Source organism: Bombus terrestris, chromosome 17, assembly GCF_910591885.1.
Source record: "Bombus terrestris chromosome 17, iyBomTerr1.2, whole genome shotgun sequence".
Classification (NCBI taxonomy): domain Eukaryota; kingdom Metazoa; phylum Arthropoda; class Insecta; order Hymenoptera; family Apidae; genus Bombus; species Bombus terrestris.
The window spans coordinates 304,867-329,903 of record NC_063285.1 but is presented as its reverse complement, the minus strand read 5'-3'; the positions used below and the strand labels follow the sequence as shown (position 1 = coordinate 329,903).

The window sequence follows — 25,037 nt, the reverse complement described above, 5'->3', positions numbered from 1 at the left end:
TTAATTTTCTGCAAAAGGATATTAAGGACTTGTATCTGAAGCTGCTTAATTTCAAAGATTCAGTGGATACGTAATCGTAACAGCACTGCATTGTCCTTCCTCGTCTTTCATCCGATAAGTTTTACAAGATTAAAGTTAAAATATCTAATCTAAGCTAATCATTTTTCGATACAAGTACTTTAATACTTTTTCTTTGTAGAGAATTAAAAAGTGCATCGAATGGTGTCAATGTATCTTGATTGGAATTTTTGAATAAGCTACAGTTTGGAAGATATTTGCGCGGATCGATCAAAATGAGACATCCTATATAAATATGTATAAATTTACGATTACGACATATAGAAATGAGAGACTTTGCTTTAAACAACGATTTGCCTTTAAATAAACGCATAATTACGTCCACATTTTCTTGCTAATAAGCAAAAGCTCTCTTTTGATTAATATCTGAAATAACATATTTAAAGTAATCGGGAGAGAAACATTGAAGATTTCTATCGCGTGCAACTTTACTGGTCTCCATTTCGAGTTTATTGAAACAGCAAATCGTGCAAATTTGCTTGACTGAAACATAGAAGCGGTATAGAGAAAGAGATGGAATTCATTCAAGCTAAAAGTGGAAACCGACATCCACGAGGAAAAGGACCAATTCCGTGGAATATCGCGATGATTATTATAAAAGCGACCATTACCGTGCCAGGTTGTTAAAATTTTACTCAACCGTATCTGCATTTGCAATACGTTTCTGTTACCGATCTTCTGACTGAATGAACACAGACGTTTCTTTCCATTATTTTACTTAACGTTATAGCTAAAACGTACAACTTAATAATATTTCATGCCATGAAAAATATCGTTCATTTTCCAAGTGATTTCTAAAGGATTCAATTTCAAGGATATAATTCTAGGTAAATGTTAATTACCTGTTTCGCTTATTTTACGTTATAAGCATTTCAATCGATTAATCGTACGTTATACTTTATAGAATTCATAGTTAGAGATCCCACTTTCTCAATTATCAACAAAAGTTGACGATAGACTCTTATTCAAATAACACGCTAAAACATTACAAAGAAGATACAGAACAGGACCAAGAAGCTTAAAAAAAAACATGCGGTGGATATCCTTGTTACAACGACAAACCAATAAAAATCGGATAGCTAGCTCCAATGGAAAGCTAAATGAGCGAATAAATGAAAGTGTGTGCATAGTGCAACAAGCTATAAGTAGCTTTTACTATGGATAAGTATGGCAAAATGCAACTAAGGAAGGAGGTAAATAAAAAAGAAAAGAAAAGAAAACACAAGCAGAGATAAATCACGTTTTATATTCGCGTTTAATATTCATATTAATAGCAGTATATTATATAATTGGAGCATATAACTTGCTGTATCGTCAGATCGCATTTACATCAATTACGTTGGTAGAGTTTATCATCCGCTCGCGGATTGTACGAAAAAAGTGGCTGAGAAAATTTTCCTAAGAACTTTTGGAAAAGAGAGAGTGGAAAGTGTGAAAAAGGCTGGTTGGAGAAGATGGCTGTACGTTACTACGTTTCCTCGGCTGGTAGTGTTATTTATTGTTCGACCCGATGAATGTCATTTAAAATTTCGATATAAATTAATTTAAGGGGGTAAAGGGGTTTGCAGGGTAGCGCAGTGGGACGGGGCGTAATGGCTCGGAAAATGAAGTTCTTGTAGCCCGGCTGAGAGAGAATCTCACCCCCTCTATTTCACTCTTCCGCTTTTATCCTTAGCCGCTTCCGTCTCTGCGGCAAAGCAACCCTCCAGCTACTGTTCCTCTCCTCTTCGGGATTCCCTTCTTCGGCTGCTCTGCTCCTCTATCGTCGCTCGCCCGAGATATCCTATCCCTCCCCGAGCATTCGACTCGTCGCGTTCTTTCCTCGTTTCTCTTCGTCTGCCCTCCTCCCAGAGACTCGACATTGCCTGCTGAAATTTCCTTTCGCCTTCCCCTCGCCAGCCTTCCATCTACGTTCAGCCAGCCACTCCGCTTTGCTATTATCTTAAGTAAACAGGCTACCTGTGCGCTCGGGAATTCCAGATAAAGTCACATGTTATCAAAATCCTGACGGTGCTTCGAGCGGGCCGCTGCGTTTGCATCGTACCGCCGCCACTTCCGCCCCGCGCTCTGCCGCGTTCTGCCGCGTTCTGCCGCGTTCTGCCGCGTTCTGCCGCCCTTTACGAGCTAGACACGATCTCGTTAATTCCGTTAAGTCGCGGCCTTACGTTAATACGAACCGGAAGATGGAACAATTGAGCCCGATTGCCAGAGACGTTTCAATGTCGCCGGTAATTTTTCATCCCGGAAACATACTGTCCCAGAAGTACGCGTATAACATCGGCCGTAATGGCAGCTATGTTCGCTTACAGCAGGGTTTCTCAAACTATGGATCGCCTGACAGAATTGCAAATTTCCCCAACTCGCACACCAGTGAAATGAAAAATGTCAGTCGTCCGTCGTCAAAGGACCAAGAACGATTCACCGAGTTATTAATCAACTTACTTGTAAAACACGATTCGAATTAGGGCAGAATTTCCAGTAATTTCTAAAATGGCATATCTATCGCAAAACGACCTTTTCGTCGCTGGCGATTGTAAGATCAAAATACCGATTGTCCCTGAGAAACGTTGAAGATGTGCTGTTGAAGCTGAGGACAAGATTTAGTTTTTTAAACAGGAATAGTTATCTTATCGATATGCCGCGGTTTTCTCCTAATAAGTAAAGTTTAGGCAGTATAATTAGACATTCGATAGGTATGTGAAGATTTATGATCTTCTTACTCGGTTATTGTGTCATTTCAATGTTTTATTTTTTTATTACAAACTGTTTGAGATTATTGATTAAACTAGCATATATTTTGGTATATATCGGTACATTTTTTAAGCGCATATAAAATACAAATTGTATGAAAACAAGAAATCGCGATCATATTATACGCTGGAAGTTAAAATTATGATAAATTGCTAATGCGTCATTTAGCAAATATCCTTTATATATTTATTTGGCCTCGCAACCAACGACTGAACTTGGTTTACAAATATCTATATTTACACAGCGATCTTGAATCATTCACTCTCTCTTCCTCGCACGCTCCGATTTACTCCGACTAATAATTATGCTACTTATTGCATCCTTTTATGTTCACGAAGACTCCCTTTGGTCTGCTTATATCCTGGCTTCTCCTTTTCTTTCCTTTTGCAGCTTCTTCGGCTATCCCGCAATCCCTCTATCCTGTCTTCCGCTCACTACATCTTCCAACCTGACACCTCTTTCGGTTTCCCTGCAACCTCTTGTTAAGTGTTCTAGATTCCCAAATCTATCCGCACATAAATCACTTCTTTCTTCCTCCTCTTTCCAGTATGTACTTATATCACTTAATTATTAATTATTATTTTTTAGTACATTGAAATGTAACTGTACGTTATTGATCTGACGCATATCGCATCGCACGCGTCATCTTTACGGAGAAGCAAATTAAGTAGTGTATCGTTTCATACGCAAAAGCAGCACAACAGATAAGCCATTATTCTCGGTGAAATTGCACAGTTTGCCTGGATAGGTAAATTACAGAGTTTGCCAGTAACATGTTATGTAAGTCGCTTTCCTTACCCGTTTAACCCTCGTGAAGTCGTCAAGAACAAGCTAAATACCGCTATTCTGAGAATCAAATTTCACATCCGTGAATGTCAGATGCTATTACCTTCGTATCGTAATTCCCTTGTCTTCTGTCGCACCCTTCGCGACTTCCATGAAAACGTTGTTTGGGGAAGGATGTCACCCTTCGTTAATTTTATTAGGCCATAAACGAAAGACACGAAATCGGTTGGAACAAATACTCGAGATAAACAATATTCAAGTCATGTACTTTCATTTTTCTACTTGTATTAAGTCATCCCATAAGTTCGTGCCGACTTTTGTGTATACATTTCATGTGTCGATTTATAAACATACGGCGATAAGGGACCAATGCACTTGAAAAATGGGAAGAAGTTGTGCAACGAGAGGGGGATTACATTTTTTCATGAAACTGAAAGGTATGTAAACGATCTTAACGTATATAACCGCTCGAAAAACGGAACGAACTTATGGGATGACCTAATATTTACGAACGTATCCGTCTACCTATTTCTAATCATTTTCTCAGTTGTTTAGATACAAACATATACACATTTTATGATCTGTTTACGTTATTACGTATTACGTTACATTCTATATCATTTATTTCTAACGACTCTTAGTCCTGTATAATACTCTTAGTCCTCTTTCATGGATCGTTTAACCTCAAGATACAGGAAGCGTGACAAAATCTTGGAAACGTGTCAGCAAGAGTATTAGTGGCACCTTCCATGTTATTTTATCATTATTTAATTGTTTCCAAAACTAAAGCATAGTACACACGATATTTAACGATATTATACGACTGTAATATTATCAAATTTTTAATTATATTTTATGTCAAATTTTCTTCTCATTTTGGCTTATGATGGAATAATACCCATTACAAAAATCGTTAATAGCGACTGTGTAAGATAGAATAAGCAAATAATATCTTGGAAACGACACACATTTTTGTTTCATTAAAAATAATTTAACTTTCGCGTTAATTCCAAGTTCGGACTACCTTTAATCAAGAAGATCCCAACAACAGTTAAATCTTTACTAAGAAAAGACGATGATTGCAACAATTTCTCTTCTTGTAAATTCATGTAACGATTTATAACTTATAAATCTTTATAAATTATCTTCCCGTTAATTCGATAATGTCGATTCCGGGAACGTGGCGATTTCAACGTTAACAGGGTATTGGAGTGGAAAACAATATAGCCGTATATAATTTATTACAAGCAGAAGAAATTACATTGTTGAAAATATACTGCTCAGAAAAGATTGTATAACGTTCTAAACACAAGTATCGTAATTACTCGACTAAACGTAAAGTTTATGTTTTACGGACATAAACCAAGAAATCCCTTGTTTCCATTGTAAGTTTTCAAACTTATTTATAAACTTTTGCTTATATTTACATGACTACTTATTTATCTGTACATTTACGGATTTACAATTTACCGGTACACGATACACAGATTGAAGTAATAAATGGAAAACTTTCTCCGTTGAGAAGTAGAATGCAATGGTGAATTTTACGAATGTACGTATACGGCGGTCTCCAAGGAACCCATATTATAGTATTCGAATACGTTGTATCGTATTGAAATATACGATAGCAATTTGAAACATTTGTGGTAGAAGCGAATAATGCTCGTTCGCCTGTAACCTTGGAACAAATGATTCTTTGATCAATATTTATTCAGCATTTCTTATCACACGAGCAAGAATTTTGATTTTATGTAGAATTCTACATAGAAATATACTCAGGACTTTTCTACGCGAAAGAAGATAAAATGTGTCCAAGTAGGCAAGTTATATTTAGTAAATTTCACGCAATTCACTGCAATCGTTAGCGCAAAGAAAATTAAAAATTTCGAGCAAACGGAACTGCGAGTCCTGCTTTCTGTCTGTGCAAATTTCATTCAGGCTGAAGCTCTGCGAGATTTTCTTGTATTTAAATTTATATTTAACCGCCTGTAAACATTTTCTGAAATGAAAGTTTGCTACGTGAAGAAGTGTGCGCCTCTCTGATTGAACAGAAATTTATACATAGGGCATAGTTAGTGTACCGAGAAGTTAGTTAAAACCGGCTTATGTAACAAGAACGGAAGCTTTTTGCATGCGATCTCTTCCAACCTTTAAACTCACCCCAACATGTTATAAAAGCTCTTTGTTGCGCAAATTAATGCACACGAACCGCGCACCAGCACCAGATTTTAAAAACCTGGCATCGAACAGAAGTCTCGAGATGAATTTTTAAAAGTGAAATTGAATTTTTCCGCTGTAATGCACGCATAGAAAATATTTCTTTGTGCTCGCATCTCGGCACACGAAAAGTTGATGATTAATATTATTCGATCTGAGCCTTTTACTCGTGGCGTTCGTCGAAATTACTCCACAGAAGAAATGACAAATATTCCTACTACTATACTCGATATTTTTCATCTTATCGCACTCTGTTGTCTTCATTCACATTGCTGTCATTATCCATTGACATTGCTACAAAGATGATGCAATTTATTAACGAACCGGTAATACTTCATGAATTCGTTGTTCCGTATTCTCCGGTGTTGTCCTCGGTACACTATGTTCTTTAACGTCTACCACGGAAAGAAGCCTAGCAGCTTTAGATCCGATGAGCGTGATGGCCATAGAAATTCTCCACCGCGATCAATCCATCGTTTGGGAAATTGCCTGTCTTGCATTTTCTTTGCTACGTATACGTAATCTGCGAGACAACATATAAATCTTTGACGATATTGAATCTTCAACTTGATATTACATATTACGCGAAGCAAAGTTTCGACGAACCAGGCGAGACTGTTGGTTAATTGTTAGGTTTAAAGCTAGTAAATACCTTTTTACATAAAAGTAAGCAGTTTTTTAAACGACGTCCTTAGTTAGACGGGAAGCCAAGCCGCACCGCTTCAGCAAGTCATAAGTATTCTCAGGGTGTCTAGGCACGCCGCATGAAACCAAGAATCGTCGGTATGTGGCTCGTGTGTCCCAGTATGGCCGCCACAATCAGAGTGGCACGCGCTCTCATACCCCGGTCCATCTACTCCTAGCAGCGAACCTACCTCCGGCAACTAACCCCGAACACCGACTCCTAGTCAGGCAGTTCAGTGATTTCCGAGAACACATTCTCACCTATTCCTCTGGTCACTGTTACTGTGCGTGAATATTCGAAACATTGCTAGTAAGATTATCGTGACACACGCTTTAATTACTCAATAACATGTACCTGCAGCCCCAATCACATCGCGTTGCACGAGGAATCTCGCATCTATCTCTTCATTTGGTATACAAAATTCCACTTACATACAAAATTTAACATCACCTTTAACGCAATATTAATTTTAATATACACGTTGTTCTTGCTGTTGGTTATGTAAATTAGTATTTCTGCTCACCAATGACAGACAAATACATCGTGTTACATCAATTTCTACCTGATTACTAGACTGTTTCTGTTTAGAATAAATAGAATATAAAAATTGTTAACGACAGTTTAAATTTTGTTTTCTGTTTACGAGTATGTTATGAATATTTTTAGAAACTTCGTGTTTATAAGTATGTTATAAATATTCAACAAATTTGATTTAAGCAAGCAAATTTGACATAAATTGTTTACCAACTTACAATATATTCTTTATCGGTTTAATAATCGGATTATATACGGTCGATCACATTTATATTCGAACACTCTTTAAAGCAGAATAACTTTCTAAAAATTAAATCAAACTCTGTTTTGATCAAAATACAGTCTGTAAATTTACATTTAAGTTAATTATATGTAAGAAATACAGGCAGCTCCGCGTAACGCGATTTACAATTTTTCTACCATTTGGGGCCATGCAATAAAAAAAGTGTGTCGAGTGTACTGCGAACGATGATAAAAAGATTCTGAATACGCTTTATTTTCATAGCGAAACCAAGCACTGCTTGAGTAACATAAATAGTCCATATGTTTTTTTTTTTATATAAAATTGCGGGAGATTTTACGACAAATTCAAAAAGTGCATTATTTTAACACTTGTTCAAATTGCACACCGCCTTTCGCAATACAACATTCTACCTTACTTATTAGAGTGCCCGAATATATGATTCTACATGCCGTAGTATTTCTCTCTTTGTGTATCAAAGAGTGAAATATTATTATTTCCATTACTGTTTTCAAAACATTTTTCGTTACATGACCGTAAACGGAGAAAAAAAGTTTGCGTTACGCTCTCCATAATGAAAAGGAGTTGAGTTTTCCTTAGCAGACATCATCTTTGTCGGACACCGTATGGATCGTTTGATACTAACATATTAGTGGCACTTAGTCCAACATTCTTAGCTTAAACTAGTCATAATTGGATAAAGAAAGTTTTAGAGTTGAATTAATCAGCTTTTAAGTTCTGATTTGATTACTACGTCTATAAAACTTGACTCCCTTTGCTCGTAATTTACAGGAAAAGTTAGCGACTGTTAAACAGATGTTTTGCATAGCAAAGGACATTAGATTTTCTGCAATGGCCAACGCTGAAACTCCATGAAAGTTGTGCAGCAGATGCCTGATAGGGAACAAAAAAATACATAAATTATTTAACAATAACGAAGAAATTATAAATATTAATGAAATATTACAGTTGAAACCTTTTACGTTTTATCATTTTCTTGCTCAGAAAATTGTTTGTCTCTGGAATTGTGTTCTACTTACCAAATACTTGCTATCTACTCTACGATAAATTTATATTAAAAGAGAATTACAGTAATTCGTTGATAGAAATATTTTTTGCTTTTATTAGAAATGTTTGAAAGGTAACTATAAGAGAAGTAATGAAAACTGTGAGAAAAGATAACGTAATTTTAAATTTCAAACTAATGACAATATAACGCGTAATAGTAATATTAATAGAACGGCAAGAATCCCAGGTCAAGAACTCGCAATAGAATATCACTTAACACAAACATACACTACATACTCTAAATAAAAACCCGAAAACTTATTTGAAAGCGAAAGCTACAAATTATGCCGTGACAAAACAATACACATCAGTTACGTGTAAAATAATGTTAAAACAATTGTATGTAACAAACCAGACACCGTATTTGTACATAAAAAGGGAGGAGAAAACCTACCTAATCGACCGTAATCGTTGTAATACCAAACGACGCAAACATCACACAAGAAGAACAAGAAAAAAGAATGATAATATTACTCATAGTCATATACGTCACAGATATCACAACAAAAAAATTTTCCAATTACCTTAAAACCATAGGTATAAATACACATATTTATTCAAAAATCAAAAAGTTGCGATACTCAAAATAACAGCAATAAACAGGACGATACGAAGACTTTACAACCACGCAGGCGTGATAATCACCGTAGAATGTATAATTTATTTATTTCTGGAAAGTGAATATATCTCTGCGATTTAAAAGAATAAATGTTTAGTCCTTTTCTATTAAAATAAAAAAATGCGCAATATCTTTTATTATCAATATATCTTAAAAACTAACTCCCGTGACATCTGGATAGGGCTATAAATATACAAAATCAGAAAATAATTTTACATGCGCCTTACGTATAATCATTGATATTTATCGTTGAACTCGACAATAAGCAAATTTTTGCTAAAAAATTTGCACGCCGTTCTGACCACACTATTTGGGAATCGCGTTTCCTATATATCGTGCACAGATCTTCAATCCAATCTCGCATCCACTCCGACTGAACCTAAACAGCGATTTCTCAGCATTCCGACTTCCAAGAACGGATTCCTACCTCGCGTTTCATCATTTTACTGATGGAATATTTGAAGGATTTTCAATAGGATATCAGAGAGAAATGCAGCATCCTGTATGTTGTCAAGGAATACTAATATGTTTAACAGGCACGAAATAACGCGCGAATGACTTAACTTTATCATTAGCATACACCTAAACAAAAACATTCCGCAACCAATGGAACTTTAATATCATTCTCCGAGAGAAAGGTGCTATGGTTTTTCTTGCAAATATAATACAAATATTAACGAGTAAATTAATTTATAAAATAAACATATAAAAGGATAAAAAAGTTTGACCTTCTGACCCAGATTTTCAAGGTCTAGGTCAACCTTCGCCGAACCGAGAGTGCGGAGAATCAGGTTATGGTAGTCGGGTCATATAAATTCTATTTATCCTGTACACATTTGAAACGGAAAAATGCATCTGTTGCTAGATGAACATTGGACTATCTGAGTATTCGGCTAATGGGTGTTCGGATAAGGAGCACTCTGCTGTGCTACATAGTAGCAACAGCAATTTTAACACACGGTTATTCCTAAAATACTTTGATAATTTTAGTAAATTAATTTACACTTTACCAATTAATACCGAATAACGAACGTTATACTTATTCCTTTGACACAGGTAACAACAATTTACGGTATTGAACATAGTCTAAAAGTTCTCCTTACTTCAAATAAGCTATGGAATTTCTTTTAAATGCAAGCACCTACGGATCACATTAATGACGATGGAAAGTGAGAATACGGATAAGAAATGTTTTTATGGTTATTTGATCGTATCCATCGTCAATTGCTATTATCTTGATAATTAACTAATTATGCAGATGTTTCGTCACTTTCTATCAATATTCACTAGTTCCTCCTCCATTCTTGTTTTAAACCGAAACTCTGCAATTTGAATTGTAGATCTTGCACCGATCATGTAAATTGGAATTCGCTGAATCTGAAGATGGCGATTTAAAGATTAACTGCTGTTGCAGAAATTGATTCCGTAACATAGTTAATCAGCATTGACATTAGTTAGCAATAAGCGAGTATAATTAATATTTTTTATAGATCGTCTATGCTTTATTCGGGAGAGAAATAATCGATAGCCTATTCATATTATACGATATTATAAATATTCGCAAAGTTATAAGAGGTATCGAGAAAGACCGACGTGCGAGCTCTTTGTCGTTAAATTAAATGTATATTAAAACATTCTTAAATGTTAATGGAGGTCAAACCTTATGTATTTAGTCTGACAGGATTTCATTAATTAGTATGAAGCTAAATAAGAGGTATCGGAATTGAAGAAACGTAAATTTTATTATTAACGACATTAGATACTCTGTGTGAATGAACTGAATGATTAAGAATGATTAAAAATTAAAAGGTCCTCGTGAGATAATCTGGCCGTTTCAAATTCTTATATTACTTTAGAATTGTCTGTACTCCTTACTAGTCATTGTCGGACAGAATGGTTTATAAACACTTCGATGCATATTGTACAATAAGGCTTTAACATTGCGTACATACGTAAGGTTCCGGCCAAATAACATGTAAAGATAAAAAAATATAGAATAATGTTTCGTCATTCCTCCCTTAATCTTCGTGAAAATCGAGTTTGCAAATTTATCAAATAGGCGTGAACGCGGATAATTCTTGCCTGTACAGGACTAAATAAGCGACAGAAGGTCGATCTACTTGTGCAAATAAATTGAAAATGTAGACTAAAATTTGTTCACAAGACGCAAGATATTATTCCTTTCGCGCATTTTCTATTTATTCTCACATATAGTTTGATCTCGTATCTGTTATTTAGTCCTATCCAGTCACGATTTAACGTTCAAGTATACTTGATAAATCTTTAAACTCGATATTCTCGAAAACTAAGCCGAGAATGAACAAATTTTACTTCACATTTTGCCCTATATTGTTAGGTCATCCTATAAGTTTGTGCCGACTTTTGTGTATACATTTCATATTTTAAAGAAAAACAAGAGAACTTTTATCGAGGCGGAATAATGGCCCTACCAGAAAAATGGGAAGAAGTTGTACAACGAGAGGGGGATTACATTTTTTCACGAAACTGAAAGGTATGTAAACGATCTTAACATATATAACCGGTCGAAAAACGGCACGAACTTATGGGATGACCTAATACATTTTTTATATTATATTTCATATATTGATTCTGTATTTTTCCACAATGTATCACGTTGTAGCTGCTTTTACACGTTATTCAGCCGGATCCTGTATATCAACATGGCTTTAGAATAGGGGTTAGATGCAATTTTTTAATTTTTTGTTATTTAAATAGCTGTTATCATTACCACATTGACTTACAATTATCATCGAGTTTACGATTAGTAATATTTATTTGAAATACTTATTTTAAACGATTCATCTTATTCGTCGGATTCGGGTGGTCGGATTATCTCCATTGAACAATTAAATTTCTATTATGTAAAATAACGCGTAACCGTATTGTTAGGCGAATGGGCGATACACTGGCGGAGCCAAAACACAGTGTTAAGTACATCCGCTTCTTGAACCGACGATTCTTCGAATTGATGGCTAGCACTGACAGATCGATAAGGGTTCGAGGAGCTGATTCAACCGGTTCCTTTTGCGATGTGATAAAAAATGCTATATCGCGGTGCCTCGGGGCTGTTCTCCCCGTGCTGCTGACCGGTAAACGCCTTTATGATCTTGTGAAAAATAACTCGAGCGCTTACTTTTCTTAGCCGGAATCTTAGACTTTTCCTCTTGCCGCGGCATAACAGTACAAAGTTGGAATATGTAGAAATGCAAGTCCTATGTCGCTTAAGCAAAAGGAAAGAAAGAAAGGGAAATACGGAATATGGAATATCGAACGACGTATCTGTGGTATCTACGGACGACGATCGATACTATTTATCCTGTATCTAACTGCAAGGTGTAAATGTATTATAAATAAAGTCAGTTTTATATATATGTAGAAAATTTACATCGAGATTGGATCAAAAGATCCTCGTGATGTGTAGAATATGCGATAAAAAGGGTTTGACCTTGAGTCTCGAGACTATTTAAATAAAGATCACAAAATTGCGGTATCCGTAATATATATAAGTTTAAGTTATCCTTTGTTTATTTAGCTATTATATATTTTTAATTTATACTTAAGTCGAACTAATTTTTTGTAATTTTAAAGGTTGGTAGATTTCTGCATAACCTGACCCAATCGTAAATCGTTTATAACCGTTAATCGTGAAAGTAATTAAGTTCTATTAGTCTCTGTTCCGTAGAGTGAATCGATTCTGCCGCTTGTGTCAAAGTAAAATCGTATCGTTCCATTTCTACGACGTGAAAACAAAAATATTTTTCCGCCTTTCGCTCGTGTTCCCTATAGGCCACGCCAAGTCGATACCGAAGGAAAACAATTTGTCAATGAGACGTTTCCGTCGTGATATCGAGCTTTCCTTCCAATTTATCCGACTTTTCGCCGTTGCTCAGCTGCGTGATAACTTAATATTATAAGCGTCGCAGTTTTGTATTTAACTCTTAGCTAAATAACATTCGCTGCAACAGCGTGTGCTACATATATACTTATGATGTTACGAAGAAATCGACATTTCCAACGTGTTGTAAAATATTTAGTAATTCACCATACAACACTTGATATTTCTTTAAATAATTTTTATTTATATAATGGATAATGGATGTATCTTATTTACTTAACAGATATAATCCCTTCGATACATAATTTGAAATCTTTTCGCTATTATATATTGCGAAAAGTTCAATAAGCCTTAAATTTGTTGTTAATTTGCTGTTACAAATTTAGCATCTAATCATATGGAATAATAGTAGTTGTCATGAATAAATAAAAAAAATTGCTTGATCCGTAGAAATAATTTCGTCACAGGGATAAATAAGATTCGTTGGAAATAAGAATCAAAACATAACTATTGTTTAGTGATATCAACAAAACTAGGCAGGACTTTTTGTGCGAACGATGAATTATATTTAATCGACCAACCTGTCAACTATCTTCTGGAATAATCGATTTCAGGAAATGCGATCATTACTATCCAAAATTCACAAATCCTCCCACAGTTCCAATATACGTTGGGTTCTATCGTACTATCGTGCAATCAGTTGTAGAAGTTCAAGTTAATACCGTCGCCGAACCAATCAGCCGTCTTGGTGAAGTTCCCTGTCTTCGATGATGGAAACGATTACTGTAATTTATCAGATCGATTATTACGGTGGGCAACGGTGACATACACGAGACTATTATTATTTAATATTATTATATCATTTGATATCCTATCTTCAATATCTTTCGGATAATTAATACGACTTGAATTTAATACCGTAAATTTGAAACAATTATACATTATATTTTTCGTAACAAGCTTAGCTTTAATTAAAGAAACTGGTGTATTTCAATGAATCATTCCCGTTGAAATGTCGTAACGTACTTATTGTGTGACGTTGTTACGTCTGTTGCTCTGCGTAACTTCTGAAAATTTGCACGTAAATCTATTTTTGCGTGGACAATTTTACAGAAATTAATAAATTCCTATTTCGGAAGGAAAAATAAAACTAAATCCTTCTTTTTTCGGATCCACGTGTTAAAGTGCATCTTTTATCAACAATTTCTCTACAACCATGTCTTACACGATAAATTTTTTCTACTTTAAATTAGTTTTCTTCGAAATTTGAGAGTAACGTTGAATCTTGTCAAGTTCACCTAACAACTATCTTCCGAGGCTGACACAAAACGAAAAAAAAGAAAGGAAATGATTCGATGCACAACCAATCCCAAGCTACGTAAAACAGTTAATCTCAACGATTATACTCTTTCTAGGAATTGCTATTTGTTTAAAATATAAATCAATTTAAAGAAACAATTTATTTAATAAGTAATTGCAATGTATATAATATGCAACGTTCAGTTGCTACTTTATCACGGTTAATTTATTGAAATACTTGCTTCCATGTTGTTAATAAGTCTTCAGCAATCAAATTTTAATAAATTCTCTCTTAACGCAATTCAAACTTCTCCAATCTTCGATAAAGTTATTTGAGATTTAAATCGCTTATTTTCTATTTGAAAAAGGAGAGACTAAACATAGTTCGTTTTAGGTTGATGCTAAAAACATGAATGTTAATAAAAAAAATGGAAAATGGTAAACGGTATCGTAGTCCACTATTTATGTAATGTAAAATTTCATTTCGTGACTTGGTATTGACTAAATAATCAAATATATTGCAAATTCAAATATCTCGTGAATAAGTAGTCTCAAACTTATATGAGTTAACTTCAAACTATGTTCATTGTATTATTTATATTTACGAAAATCTTAGTCAAGGACGTTCCAACACGATCGTAATAGATCGTTTTCTCTATTCAGACGCAAAAAGATGATAGTAACGATAATTACAGTAAGAAATATATAGAATGGTTCCCATAATTGTTACCTATAATAATTCTTTACCTATACAGTTACAGAAAAAATGTCAAAGGAGAAAGATGAATGTTTTGAAAAGTACTACATTTGTAAAATTAAGGTACTTTTTTAGAAGTGGAACGATGCATGTGCAATCAACAACTGCATTATTTTCTGAAATACACGCTTTTTTTGCAAAAAGTATCGAGGGCATAATGACGAAAAAGTTATTAGTTTTCGAGATATTAAAGAAAAAATATTTTTATCGAAGAAGATGCTTAAACGCTTCTCTATTACACCGTATAAACATTTCGAAAAATTATGTCAGTCCTTGTCAAAATAAACAACGGGTCAAGACGATCTCCGACCTGTTGCACCTAATGCCTTGCAGTATTATCCGTTCTTTCACATTCTCTCCAGAATTTAGAGGATTTATCGAAATCCTATCTTTTGAACAAAGAAATACGTATCTGTTTTTTGGTAGGAATACACGCATCAATATCGACAATTACGAAATTTTTCACCGTCGTCTTCGATAAAGATATTTGTTTCAAATATCTCGATAACTAATCACTTTTTTACGTTTGCTTCTACGACTATTTTAATTTCATTCATTGCGATAGTTTTTACGATTATACCAATACTCTTTCACGTGGAATGGCGAGAGGAACGTATCGATGTGAAAAGGTATACTCTTACATTTCAAAAAATAATGCAGTCGTTGATAGCACATACGTCATTACACTTCCGAGGAAACATGGCTTTACGGACGTAGTACGCTTTGAACCATTCATCTTTCTCCTTTGACATTTTTCTCTAACCGCACCGGTAATGGAGTTATAATCTGAAACAATTGTGTCGACCATCCCGTACACATATGTATATGTACGCATATACGTGCCTTAGTCAAATCTGTAACAAGATGTGCATTTAAAATTGCTGTGGAAAATTTTAAAGAAAAATCTCATCTATCGTTTGAGGCGGTGTATAAACATTATATATCGTGCAATAAATAATATGTACTTTACCGATCAATCTTCCCATCCATTCTTCCATATCTTAATAAGGTATACAATTTACGTTTTTCTTGCTAAATTAACTAAAATATTGTAGGCTTTTTCTCCCTAGTAAAAGTAAAAATAGGCAATTAAAATGAAATCACTTCATAATGAAATAAGCAATACCTGCGCCATTCCATTTAGCAGGAACTGGAATTCATTTGCATTTTTATCGTTACAGGTAGCTTCATCTGAAAAAAATGAAGATACAAGATAACATACTTCATGGTCCATCAATAACAGAAGTACCAAACATATCTCTGGGACAACATTTGTTCAATTGTCTACATTCTTATGCTGATCAGATTGTGCAAGTAAGATAAAAATTGTTTTTACAGAACATCGTTTAATTGTACGAGTATTTGCGTTCATGCGTGCTTTTGCAAACCCTTCTAGCGCAAATGTTCATAAGCCATTGCCGCCGTTTGTAGAAGCATAGCTCAAGCGGCGTTACGCCTGAAAAGTGCGTTCTTTAATTTTTTCATTCAACTTTGACAAAATTACAATTATAGCGAATGCTATATAGTACATATTATGTTGAAAGAAAATGCAAAACGTCAAACGCGTGTTTAGCAAATTGGTTATCATCATTTATTAACGATCGATAAACGGACCATTCCCAAATGTTACATGCGTATAAAGCAGGCATCCCTTTATCTTATGTTATAGATAAATCTCAATATCTGCGATAGCTTCCTTGATAACCATTTAGAATAAGGGACACTCGACCGATTTTAACGAGCTTGAAAGATGTTGTCAGGGTCAGCGAATAATTTTTCTCTATACGCACAATGATACACAGATTTGCAGTTAAATCAAATTCCAAAAAGCGCCATGAATTTTCAGAATTTACGACTTCTTCATCCGGAGGAAATGTGACAAGTTACGCAAACATACAGTGGCTCGCATTAATATCCGGATGCTCTTTATAGCGGAATAACTTTTTGAAAATGAAAGCAAGCTACTTGAGTTTCTTTGAGAAGTAAGACAAATTAATTTACTCGATGACGCGTAAAAACACGTGTGGACAAATTGCAATTGATTGGGTCGCACTTTATAATTTTTTATCTGACTCTGTAATGAAAGTTGGAACAATGCGCTCTGTAGGTTTATGTCAGTTACATGTATGCGTGCTAAAAATTTAATCGAGATTGTTTTGACGCGAAAGGAAAAGACAGGCATCGAAAGATGCAAGAATCTTTTAGATTTATTACAGTTTTAGAAAAGTTGTGAAAAGCTACAATTTTTATCGTTTTCAATAATTTGTAGCTCCGTTAGCGCTGTTAACCGTTAACGAAAAGTTGTTCCGTTTTAAAGGAAGTGCGAATATTAACGTGCGAGCAGCTGCTTATTGAAAGGAAACGATTAAGGTCACCGCGAATTCATAACTCTCGTTCGTAATTGAAAAATCGTTTATCAGCTATCGTATCGCGCAGTTTGGATTTAACGTGTTCGAAAACCGCCTATATATAGAGATTCGCGTAGAGTCGCGCAGTTACTCCGCAATTGCAAGTTTCAGTTGATACAAATATGAGTATAGGCGGAATATCCGCTTCTCTCAGTAATCGGTAGGTATAAATTTCGTCATTAATATCATTGGTTTTAATTCTGTCATTATTCAAATAAATTCGAACAGATGCAGAAAATTTATTCTTGCTCGATAGTCGAGTCATTGTGAAATCTGTACTTTCTTTATTTATAAAACTCCTATTTTCGAAAATATCGTTTTGTTTTTATTAACTTGATTATATTATTTCCTAATTTTATAAATACATTTTAATAGGATAAGAACTGTTGTAATTATCGATTCGAATATAGTTAATGCCAAAGAAAACAAAGAATCACTTCCAACAGATAAATCAACTTTCACAAAGCGCCATGAAGAACCGGTTGATAAGTGCAACATTTGTCTGCAGTATTCTCTTTGCGATCCTTCTCGCCCACCTGCCGGTTACTTTATCGAGTTCCGAATCGATCGAGGATCATCTGCCGATAATAGGCGCAGGGATCAAAATATTGCTAAAAGACGTTGATCGCCAGTTGAAATGTCCCTTGTTTCACATTGCTGTAAACAATAAATGCGTTATGATGGGTTAACGTTCAGAGCCTTGCAATTTATATCATAAACACGTACATTTACGTACGTTTCTGTTTCTTCCGTTTTCGCTGTTCGACTTTCGGTTTGAATCTTGATCGACATCAATGCCGAAAGATTCAATGACCGTTGATTATTACCTCACTGAATCTGTGTATTCAGGACTTTGTTTGCTGTCAACTTGAATTACAAAGAATGTATTCTAATAAATAAGATAATGAAAACGTTGAATTTACTATAATTTTGTTGCAAAATCTATTTAAATTTAGATGCGAGTGTTTAGAACAAGAGAAATGTTTACAACTATGCACTTACCTACTAAAATTCAATTTCCTTGTTGATTTAGAGATGATATGACTTTAAAACGAAAGAAAGACACGTGTCTCGTTACCAGCGAAGAGTCGTAGAACATAGAATATATTAAAAGCAACAAATACTTTGTAATACTAATTATGCTATTAATACCTATAACTAGAGCTCATGCATAATTCTAACGAATTATTGTTGAAAATTCTCGAGATACATTATGTTAGGACATATGTACGATACACATACACGATACATCAAAAACGATTGTGATACTTGAAAATAAGAATTTAATTCTTTTTACTATTCGGGTACCAGCGAGCTTGGTTAAGGCCGTCTTGTCCATTCCAACCACCAACCGATACCTGTGTGGAACTTTCTCTAATTATTTTTGGGGGGTTAACCAAACTATCGTGCATGCTTATAGTTGAATAAAGAAAAATCAGAATGCGAAGCAGTCTTGGCAGTTGAAGGACCAAAGGTCGGTTTTCCAGTGCCCGCATACGATAAGCGCGTTGATGGTTTTAGCAAGGAGCGTGGTGATTTTTCTAGCGTTGATCATGTTTTCGTGCGTATTTTCCTTTTCTACGGTTTGGTTGGAATCCGTAGATTAAATCCAGTTAGCGCCAGTTGTCGAGTGCGAATGGGAGGTGGGAATGATGCGTGAAATGACATGCGCGATCCTTGTACGATAACGATGTATGTTTATTATTACAAGCTTATCTCTAAAGTCTGGGTGAACTATCCTCCACTCAGCAAAGTTATTACTAATATCAACAAAGATTATTTGTGTGGTTAACAATGTCCCTTTACTATTCTAAAGTGGAAATAACAAATATACAGCGCCCTTCGAATTTGACCTACGAAACACATTTTTTCATCCTTGACTAAATTCGCTCTCACCGACGGTATTCGATATATTGCGAGAGGCTCGCTCAAGATATCGAACGCTAAAAAATAATAAAAATAGACTTTACATCGAAAGGGCTACTTTTAGAACTATGTTGATGTTTATTTCTCCCAGTCGGTACTACAAGCCCTTTAAGTATCGGACACCTTTTTACACAACCTGTATACGTCAGTTAGTTATCACACTTGAAACGATTACGGAGAAAACGTAATGTTCGGAATCGCAAGCTTTGAGATAAAAAAATAAAATATGATCGCGGCAATAATACGCTAAAGCGCTGTTAATCAAGCCATGTTACGTGTACCCTAAATTGTACGTATACGGTAGAACCTCGATTAGCAGAGAAACAGGGAAGCTGAGCGAAATGCGAATTTTTACAAAGACCAAACTGCATTCGTTTATTCGCATCTTGTCCGCGTTTGCCCAGCCACAATTTTCATTTGTCTGCCCTTCAAGAAATATTATCGCCAAATGTTCAACAATGTGATAATTTCAGTATAGCTTATCACACTACATATTTAGATCCAAGAAAGCCGAGCAACGTCACGTTGATCAAGCTAAAGGAATATAAACGGAATAATACAGAAAAACTTGAAAATTCTTGTAAACAATCGTTGCAGCATTTGATTCGGTAAACACACGATAAAAAATAATAATATTCGTTCTTTTATAACAAACATAAAAACAGGGGCATGTAACGTAAAGTGCATAACACATACTGCTCGATATATGTGCTGCCTTATTATTATTATCTCATAAATACGCCATCTAATTGTATTTTCAATACGATTTTTATATTTCTATAAATGTTATTGTCGTTGAATGTACTTTAACCGCCTAGGGATTTTTAATTACACGCAATTTTCGACTAACATCGTCGTGTATCGTTCACATTCCTGCTCTATTACGACAATAAGCTATAAATCGTCCAGGCGTATAACCTATAGTACCGCTTAAAAGGTATATTTCATTTTGACTCTGAAATTTGTCGAGTGTATCGTTTAATTATATTCCATCCGGGTATTCGATACAACACTCACACCATGAGCTTCGATAAACCGTTTAGTTTTTACTGCCGCTTCCTTCGAAATTAAAACCAAAGAGGAAGCAATGCCGGATATGCTCCTTTATAGGTCCATCATTTTAAATTGGAACAATCAAACAGTTTGCACAGAAAAATTGCGAATGTTAGAACGATTCATTGTTACAGAATGGCTGAGCTGTGAGAAACAAGAACAATTGCCGCAGAATATAAATAAGAGAAAATATAAATTGATATAAGATGCAGTGAAGCAAATCAGTCATTCGTTTTATCATTTCCTAACGTCCATAGTAGAGATTTTATTCGAAATTAAAAGCCGAAGTAGACTCGCGATTATATTGATTTTGAATTAGACACGGTCCTTGTAATTTTCGTCAGAAAATGAGCTTTTCTTAAGGATGGAATATTCGACACTGACGTTGCAACGAACAATTAACGACCTGGTATGTTTCGTTCTAGATAAGCGACCCGCATATTGCGATTACAGATGGCTGTATTAGCATGTACATTGTCAGAATAATCAGCAGTCTCAATTTAAACAAGACAAATTTTTTTATGTAAACAGAACAGAAAACGACAATACCAATGATTCATTTTCATTACTATGTTTTATATTGTAATATTTGAATGTTACTATATCAGGTAGATATTCAAACTGGTAAACACTACACATGCAAAGATATTCTTGAAAAAAGCACGATATTATCTGTCGCTTTGAGAAATTATGGAATCAACGTGGAAGACAGAATCTCCGTTGCAGCCGAAAACCATCCACATTGCATGGTATCGATATGTAGCACGTTATTTATCGGAGCTACATTTGCACCATTGAATCCAGCATATACAGAAAGTAAGATACCTTCCAAGCAAGTTTTACGAATTATTTTATAATAACAAAGAAATTAATTTAATTAAAAGTATGTGCGTGTTTAATATCATAAAATTTTAACGAAGGTAGAGAACGAAGAAATTGAGTAGTGAGAAAAAATTGCTCTTCCTTTTTGGAAAGTTACATGTTTCTGATAACTCCACTGATTATGCCATATATAAGTTAATGAAATCGAGCTTTATTATTTACCTCGAGTTTATTATAGAATTTTACAACTAATAGAAACATAGATCATAAATTAGATACTTTAATTAAAGACTAAATTTATTTACGTTACATTTGTAGAATTAACAATAAAATTCTAGAAACATTACTTACTCTAATACTAATTTTTATAATGTAGTGTAAACAATAATTGTCAATATTAAATTGTTAAATATTGTGTATATAGGCGCGGAAATTAATAATTACTTATATTCTCAATATTCGTTACTCCGTCATCTTTTAGAAATATAAACAATACTAATTTTTAATCGTATACAATTAAATTATATTTAACTACTCCGAATATCTTCCGAGAGTAAACACTCTAGGAAAAATATGTTATTTCAAAAAAAGTTGTTTCAGCCTCTCCTTGCGGAGACGGATATCGGAAAAAGCTTTTGTAAGGCTTTTCGAATATTTCGAGATCTTTTGTAAAACTATCGCTTCGTTACTCGGAGTAGTTAAGTTACGCGATGCAGCATATGCGTTATTTAATCATATCTAATGCAATTTTTAACGTAGGAGAATTTAGGCACATGCTGGAAATTTATCAGCCACGGGTGTTGTTTGTATCGCGATGCACTGAAAATATTTTGGCGAAAATTGCATCTACTGTAAGCTGGAATATGAAATTAATCGAATTGGACGATAAGCCACTTGATGGAAATATAATAACCTTGGACAAGGTTTTGGAAAAATATCAAAGTATCACGAATCCCTACACGTTTTCACCAGTGCAGATAGATAATAACAGGGAAAGAACGGCAGCTATTTTATGTTCTAGCGGTACAACAGGCTTTCCAAAAGGAGTATCGTTGTCTCATCGAAATTTGTTACTTTTCTTCCAAACTGTAAGGTAAAGATATTAAATTAACACGCACAATGTATCCGGTTGATCTCGAACTGCACATATATTTCGTGATTTATTTTTTATTTATGCTAAATTTCAATATATATTATTCGTTTTATATGATTAACAAACCATTCTTTATTCAAATCAACCGCATAATATTTTTTCTATTGTCGTGCTTCTTAACTTTTATCGTTCTATTTGAAATTATAAATATTCGATTTAATTGCATTTTGTTCTTAATCGAAGTCTCCCAGATTCAATGGATATTCGACGTGGAGATCGAATACTAATTTTCTTGCCATTATTTCACGGTTATGCGTTCGGAATGATGAACGTGGCAATAAGTCGCGGTGCAGCTGTGTATCTAATACGAAATTTCAAGTTAGAAACGTTACTCAGTTCCGTAGAAAAATACAGAATTACGCATACACCATTGGTCCCTCCAGTTTTAGTAAGTCTTGCGAAACATCCAATGGTACCAAATTGCGATTTCAGCAGCGTGAGAGAGATGATTTCTGGTGCGGCACCGCTTCCGCTCGATGTAAGTTTTTCGTCCAAACTTATTAAAATTGAGAAGATTATTCGCAACATGCAAAAGCCTGTGCGCTCGATATTAAAGTACAAAAGTAAATTCCTCTTTGTACATCTTCCTTCTCTCGATGTGCAGAATTAACCAAAAACATTAACGATACAGATCGACGTTCCTATTTATAATTGGCGAAACAATCGATGTGTTACCTCATCGCCGATTTCAATGACTTTTAGATACGTTGTAGAAATTTTTCCTCTACATATAACTGCCGGTCTCGCCTTGTTCCCCAGATATTCGCGAAAATCTACCGATCCATTGAATTCCGTCTATGTCAGTTGTGCGTCCGTGGCAGAATATTCGTCAGTTTTGGTTACCAGTCGATCTACAGCGCGACGATCGAATTTAAACGACGCCAAACCCAGATCAAATTCTTATCTGCATATAAATTATGTATTTAAAAAATCTAAGAATTAGGGTTGGTTACAGCGATCAACCTAGACACATAGGTCGCTACAGACGCACAATTTTCGACAGAATTCGCTATATATGTATGTCTTGCCGACAGACTTTTGCTAATATCTCAAAAACTAAAAACGAGCGGTGGTTACACGTGTAGGAAAAAGTGGCTTGAAACGTTAATTTGCACAGCATATCCAAAAATCATGAAAGTGAGGTGGATGAGATATCGGTTACTAACAAAATTTGAAAGGATATTGGATTCCTCGCGACAATATATTAATTTAATCTAACGTGACAGTTAACGACAAATGTGTCAACAAGTTTCAATAAAAGCACCCTTCATAGAGGAAAATATATTCGATACGTATCTCTTTCAGGTAGCAGACGAAGTGAAGCGACGTACAAAACTGAAAGTTATTCGAAATGGTTATGGTATGACGGAATTATCAATAGTATCAAACATGAGCGATAGGACGAGCAATGATAACTCCATAGGTCCAATATTGCCTGGCTTTAAGTGCAAAGTGGTAGATGTAGAAACGGGCGATACGCTGGTTGCAAAACAAATTGGCGAAGTTTGTCTCACAGGTGATCAAGTAATGTTGGGATATTTTAAAAACCCTAAAACCACTGCAGAAACAATCGATAAGGAGAATTGGCTACACACTGGCGATCTAGGATATTTTGACGAAAAAGGATCGCTATACATTACAGGACGTATAAAAGAAATTATTAAATATAAAGGTTTTCAAGTTTCACCATCCGAGATCGAAGCAGTAATATTGTCGCATCCAAGCGTTAAGGATGTTGCGGTCGTGGGAAAACCGGATAAACTCAGCGGAGAGATACCAATGGCTCTGGTAGTCAGACAACCTGATAAAACTATATCGGCGAAAGAAATCGTGGATTTCGCTAATGGTAAGATTGTTTTTCTTGTTATTGCTTATGTACAGAGTCGTCGTTATCATTAAGCGCACAAAGGACATCCCGTCAAACAACAACCGTCAATTTTACCGGTTTTACGGTTCTACATGCAATTTAAGACAACCGCTTCTCGTTAAAATTTCTTTTAACGAGACAAATAGTTTTGTCAATAGGATCTCGATAGCATTTTCAAAATCTTGTATTACGACCCATACGTAATGATATTACTTAAAAAATATAACGATCAAAAGTCGGTCCACTGATTAACCGGAAACAATTATTCTGGATGTAATAATTTTTGTATAATGAAATTTTCAAGTTTCACAAGGTATTCTCATATTTACATTAAAGTTTTATCGTCATGCTTATATATGTAACGATTAAATGAATTAACTAATAAATAACAAAATGAAATAAGTTAATAAATAACAATTTGAATTAGGCACTTAAGCTAATTCTATGCGAAAAAGTAAGATAAAGTTTGCAATACAATTTTTTCGTCCGAAATAACTACTATGAGCTTTAAGTAGAATAATGTAGAACATATAATACAAAGGAGAGAAATTTAGTGTACATATGTTTTATAAATACCTGACAAACTGCTGAAACTGTGAAATTAATTACGTATATATTAATTGTAGCTTCTTTCATTTACCGATTAATTATGTATTTAAATTAATTTTTTTTTGTTATGAACCTTACAGAAAATCTGTCACCACAAAAATGGCTGAGAGGCGGTGTAAAATTTGTCGAACATATACCCAAAACACCATCGGGGAAAATTATACGAAGAGAATTGGTTAATATAACAGCTAAATTATGAATCAATTTTTCTAATTACTCGAAATGTACGTTCTAAATACACAACTTCTATGTACACACACACATTCAACTATCTATAAATATACTTTGTAAAAGTGTTTTATTTATAT

The 25,037-nt window shown here is 34.6% G+C and overlaps 1 protein-coding gene and 1 long non-coding RNA gene across 5 annotated transcripts in view; one reads left to right on the top strand and one right to left on the bottom strand.

Moving 5' to 3' along the window:
- Positions 1-25,025, top strand: part of LOC100651120 (4-coumarate--CoA ligase 1) — an 82,040-nt gene extending 57,015 nt beyond the window's left edge. For all 4 annotated transcript variants that reach the window (XM_003394385.4, XM_020868692.2, XM_003394384.4 and 1 more), the window contains 6 exons: positions 16,073-16,205; positions 20,887-21,094; positions 21,860-22,193; positions 22,437-22,731; positions 23,559-24,099; positions 24,810-25,025. In XM_003394385.4, the coding sequence (XP_003394433.2) occupies positions 16,092-16,205; positions 20,887-21,094; positions 21,860-22,193; positions 22,437-22,731; positions 23,559-24,099; positions 24,810-24,928 (1,611 nt within the window). In that variant the 5' untranslated portion in view covers positions 16,073-16,091 and the 3' untranslated portion in view covers positions 24,929-25,025. The remainder of the gene's footprint in view (positions 1-16,072; positions 16,206-20,886; positions 21,095-21,859; positions 22,194-22,436; positions 22,732-23,558; positions 24,100-24,809) is intronic.
- LOC110120358 lies at positions 4,673-13,804 on the bottom strand. Its single transcript, XR_002308993.2, has 3 exons — positions 13,417-13,804; positions 6,485-8,186; positions 4,673-6,355 (listed from the first exon to the last, which is right to left on the bottom strand). It is a non-coding gene; the product is annotated as an uncharacterized LOC110120358 (long non-coding RNA).
- Positions 25,026-25,037: the final 12 nt, after the last annotated feature.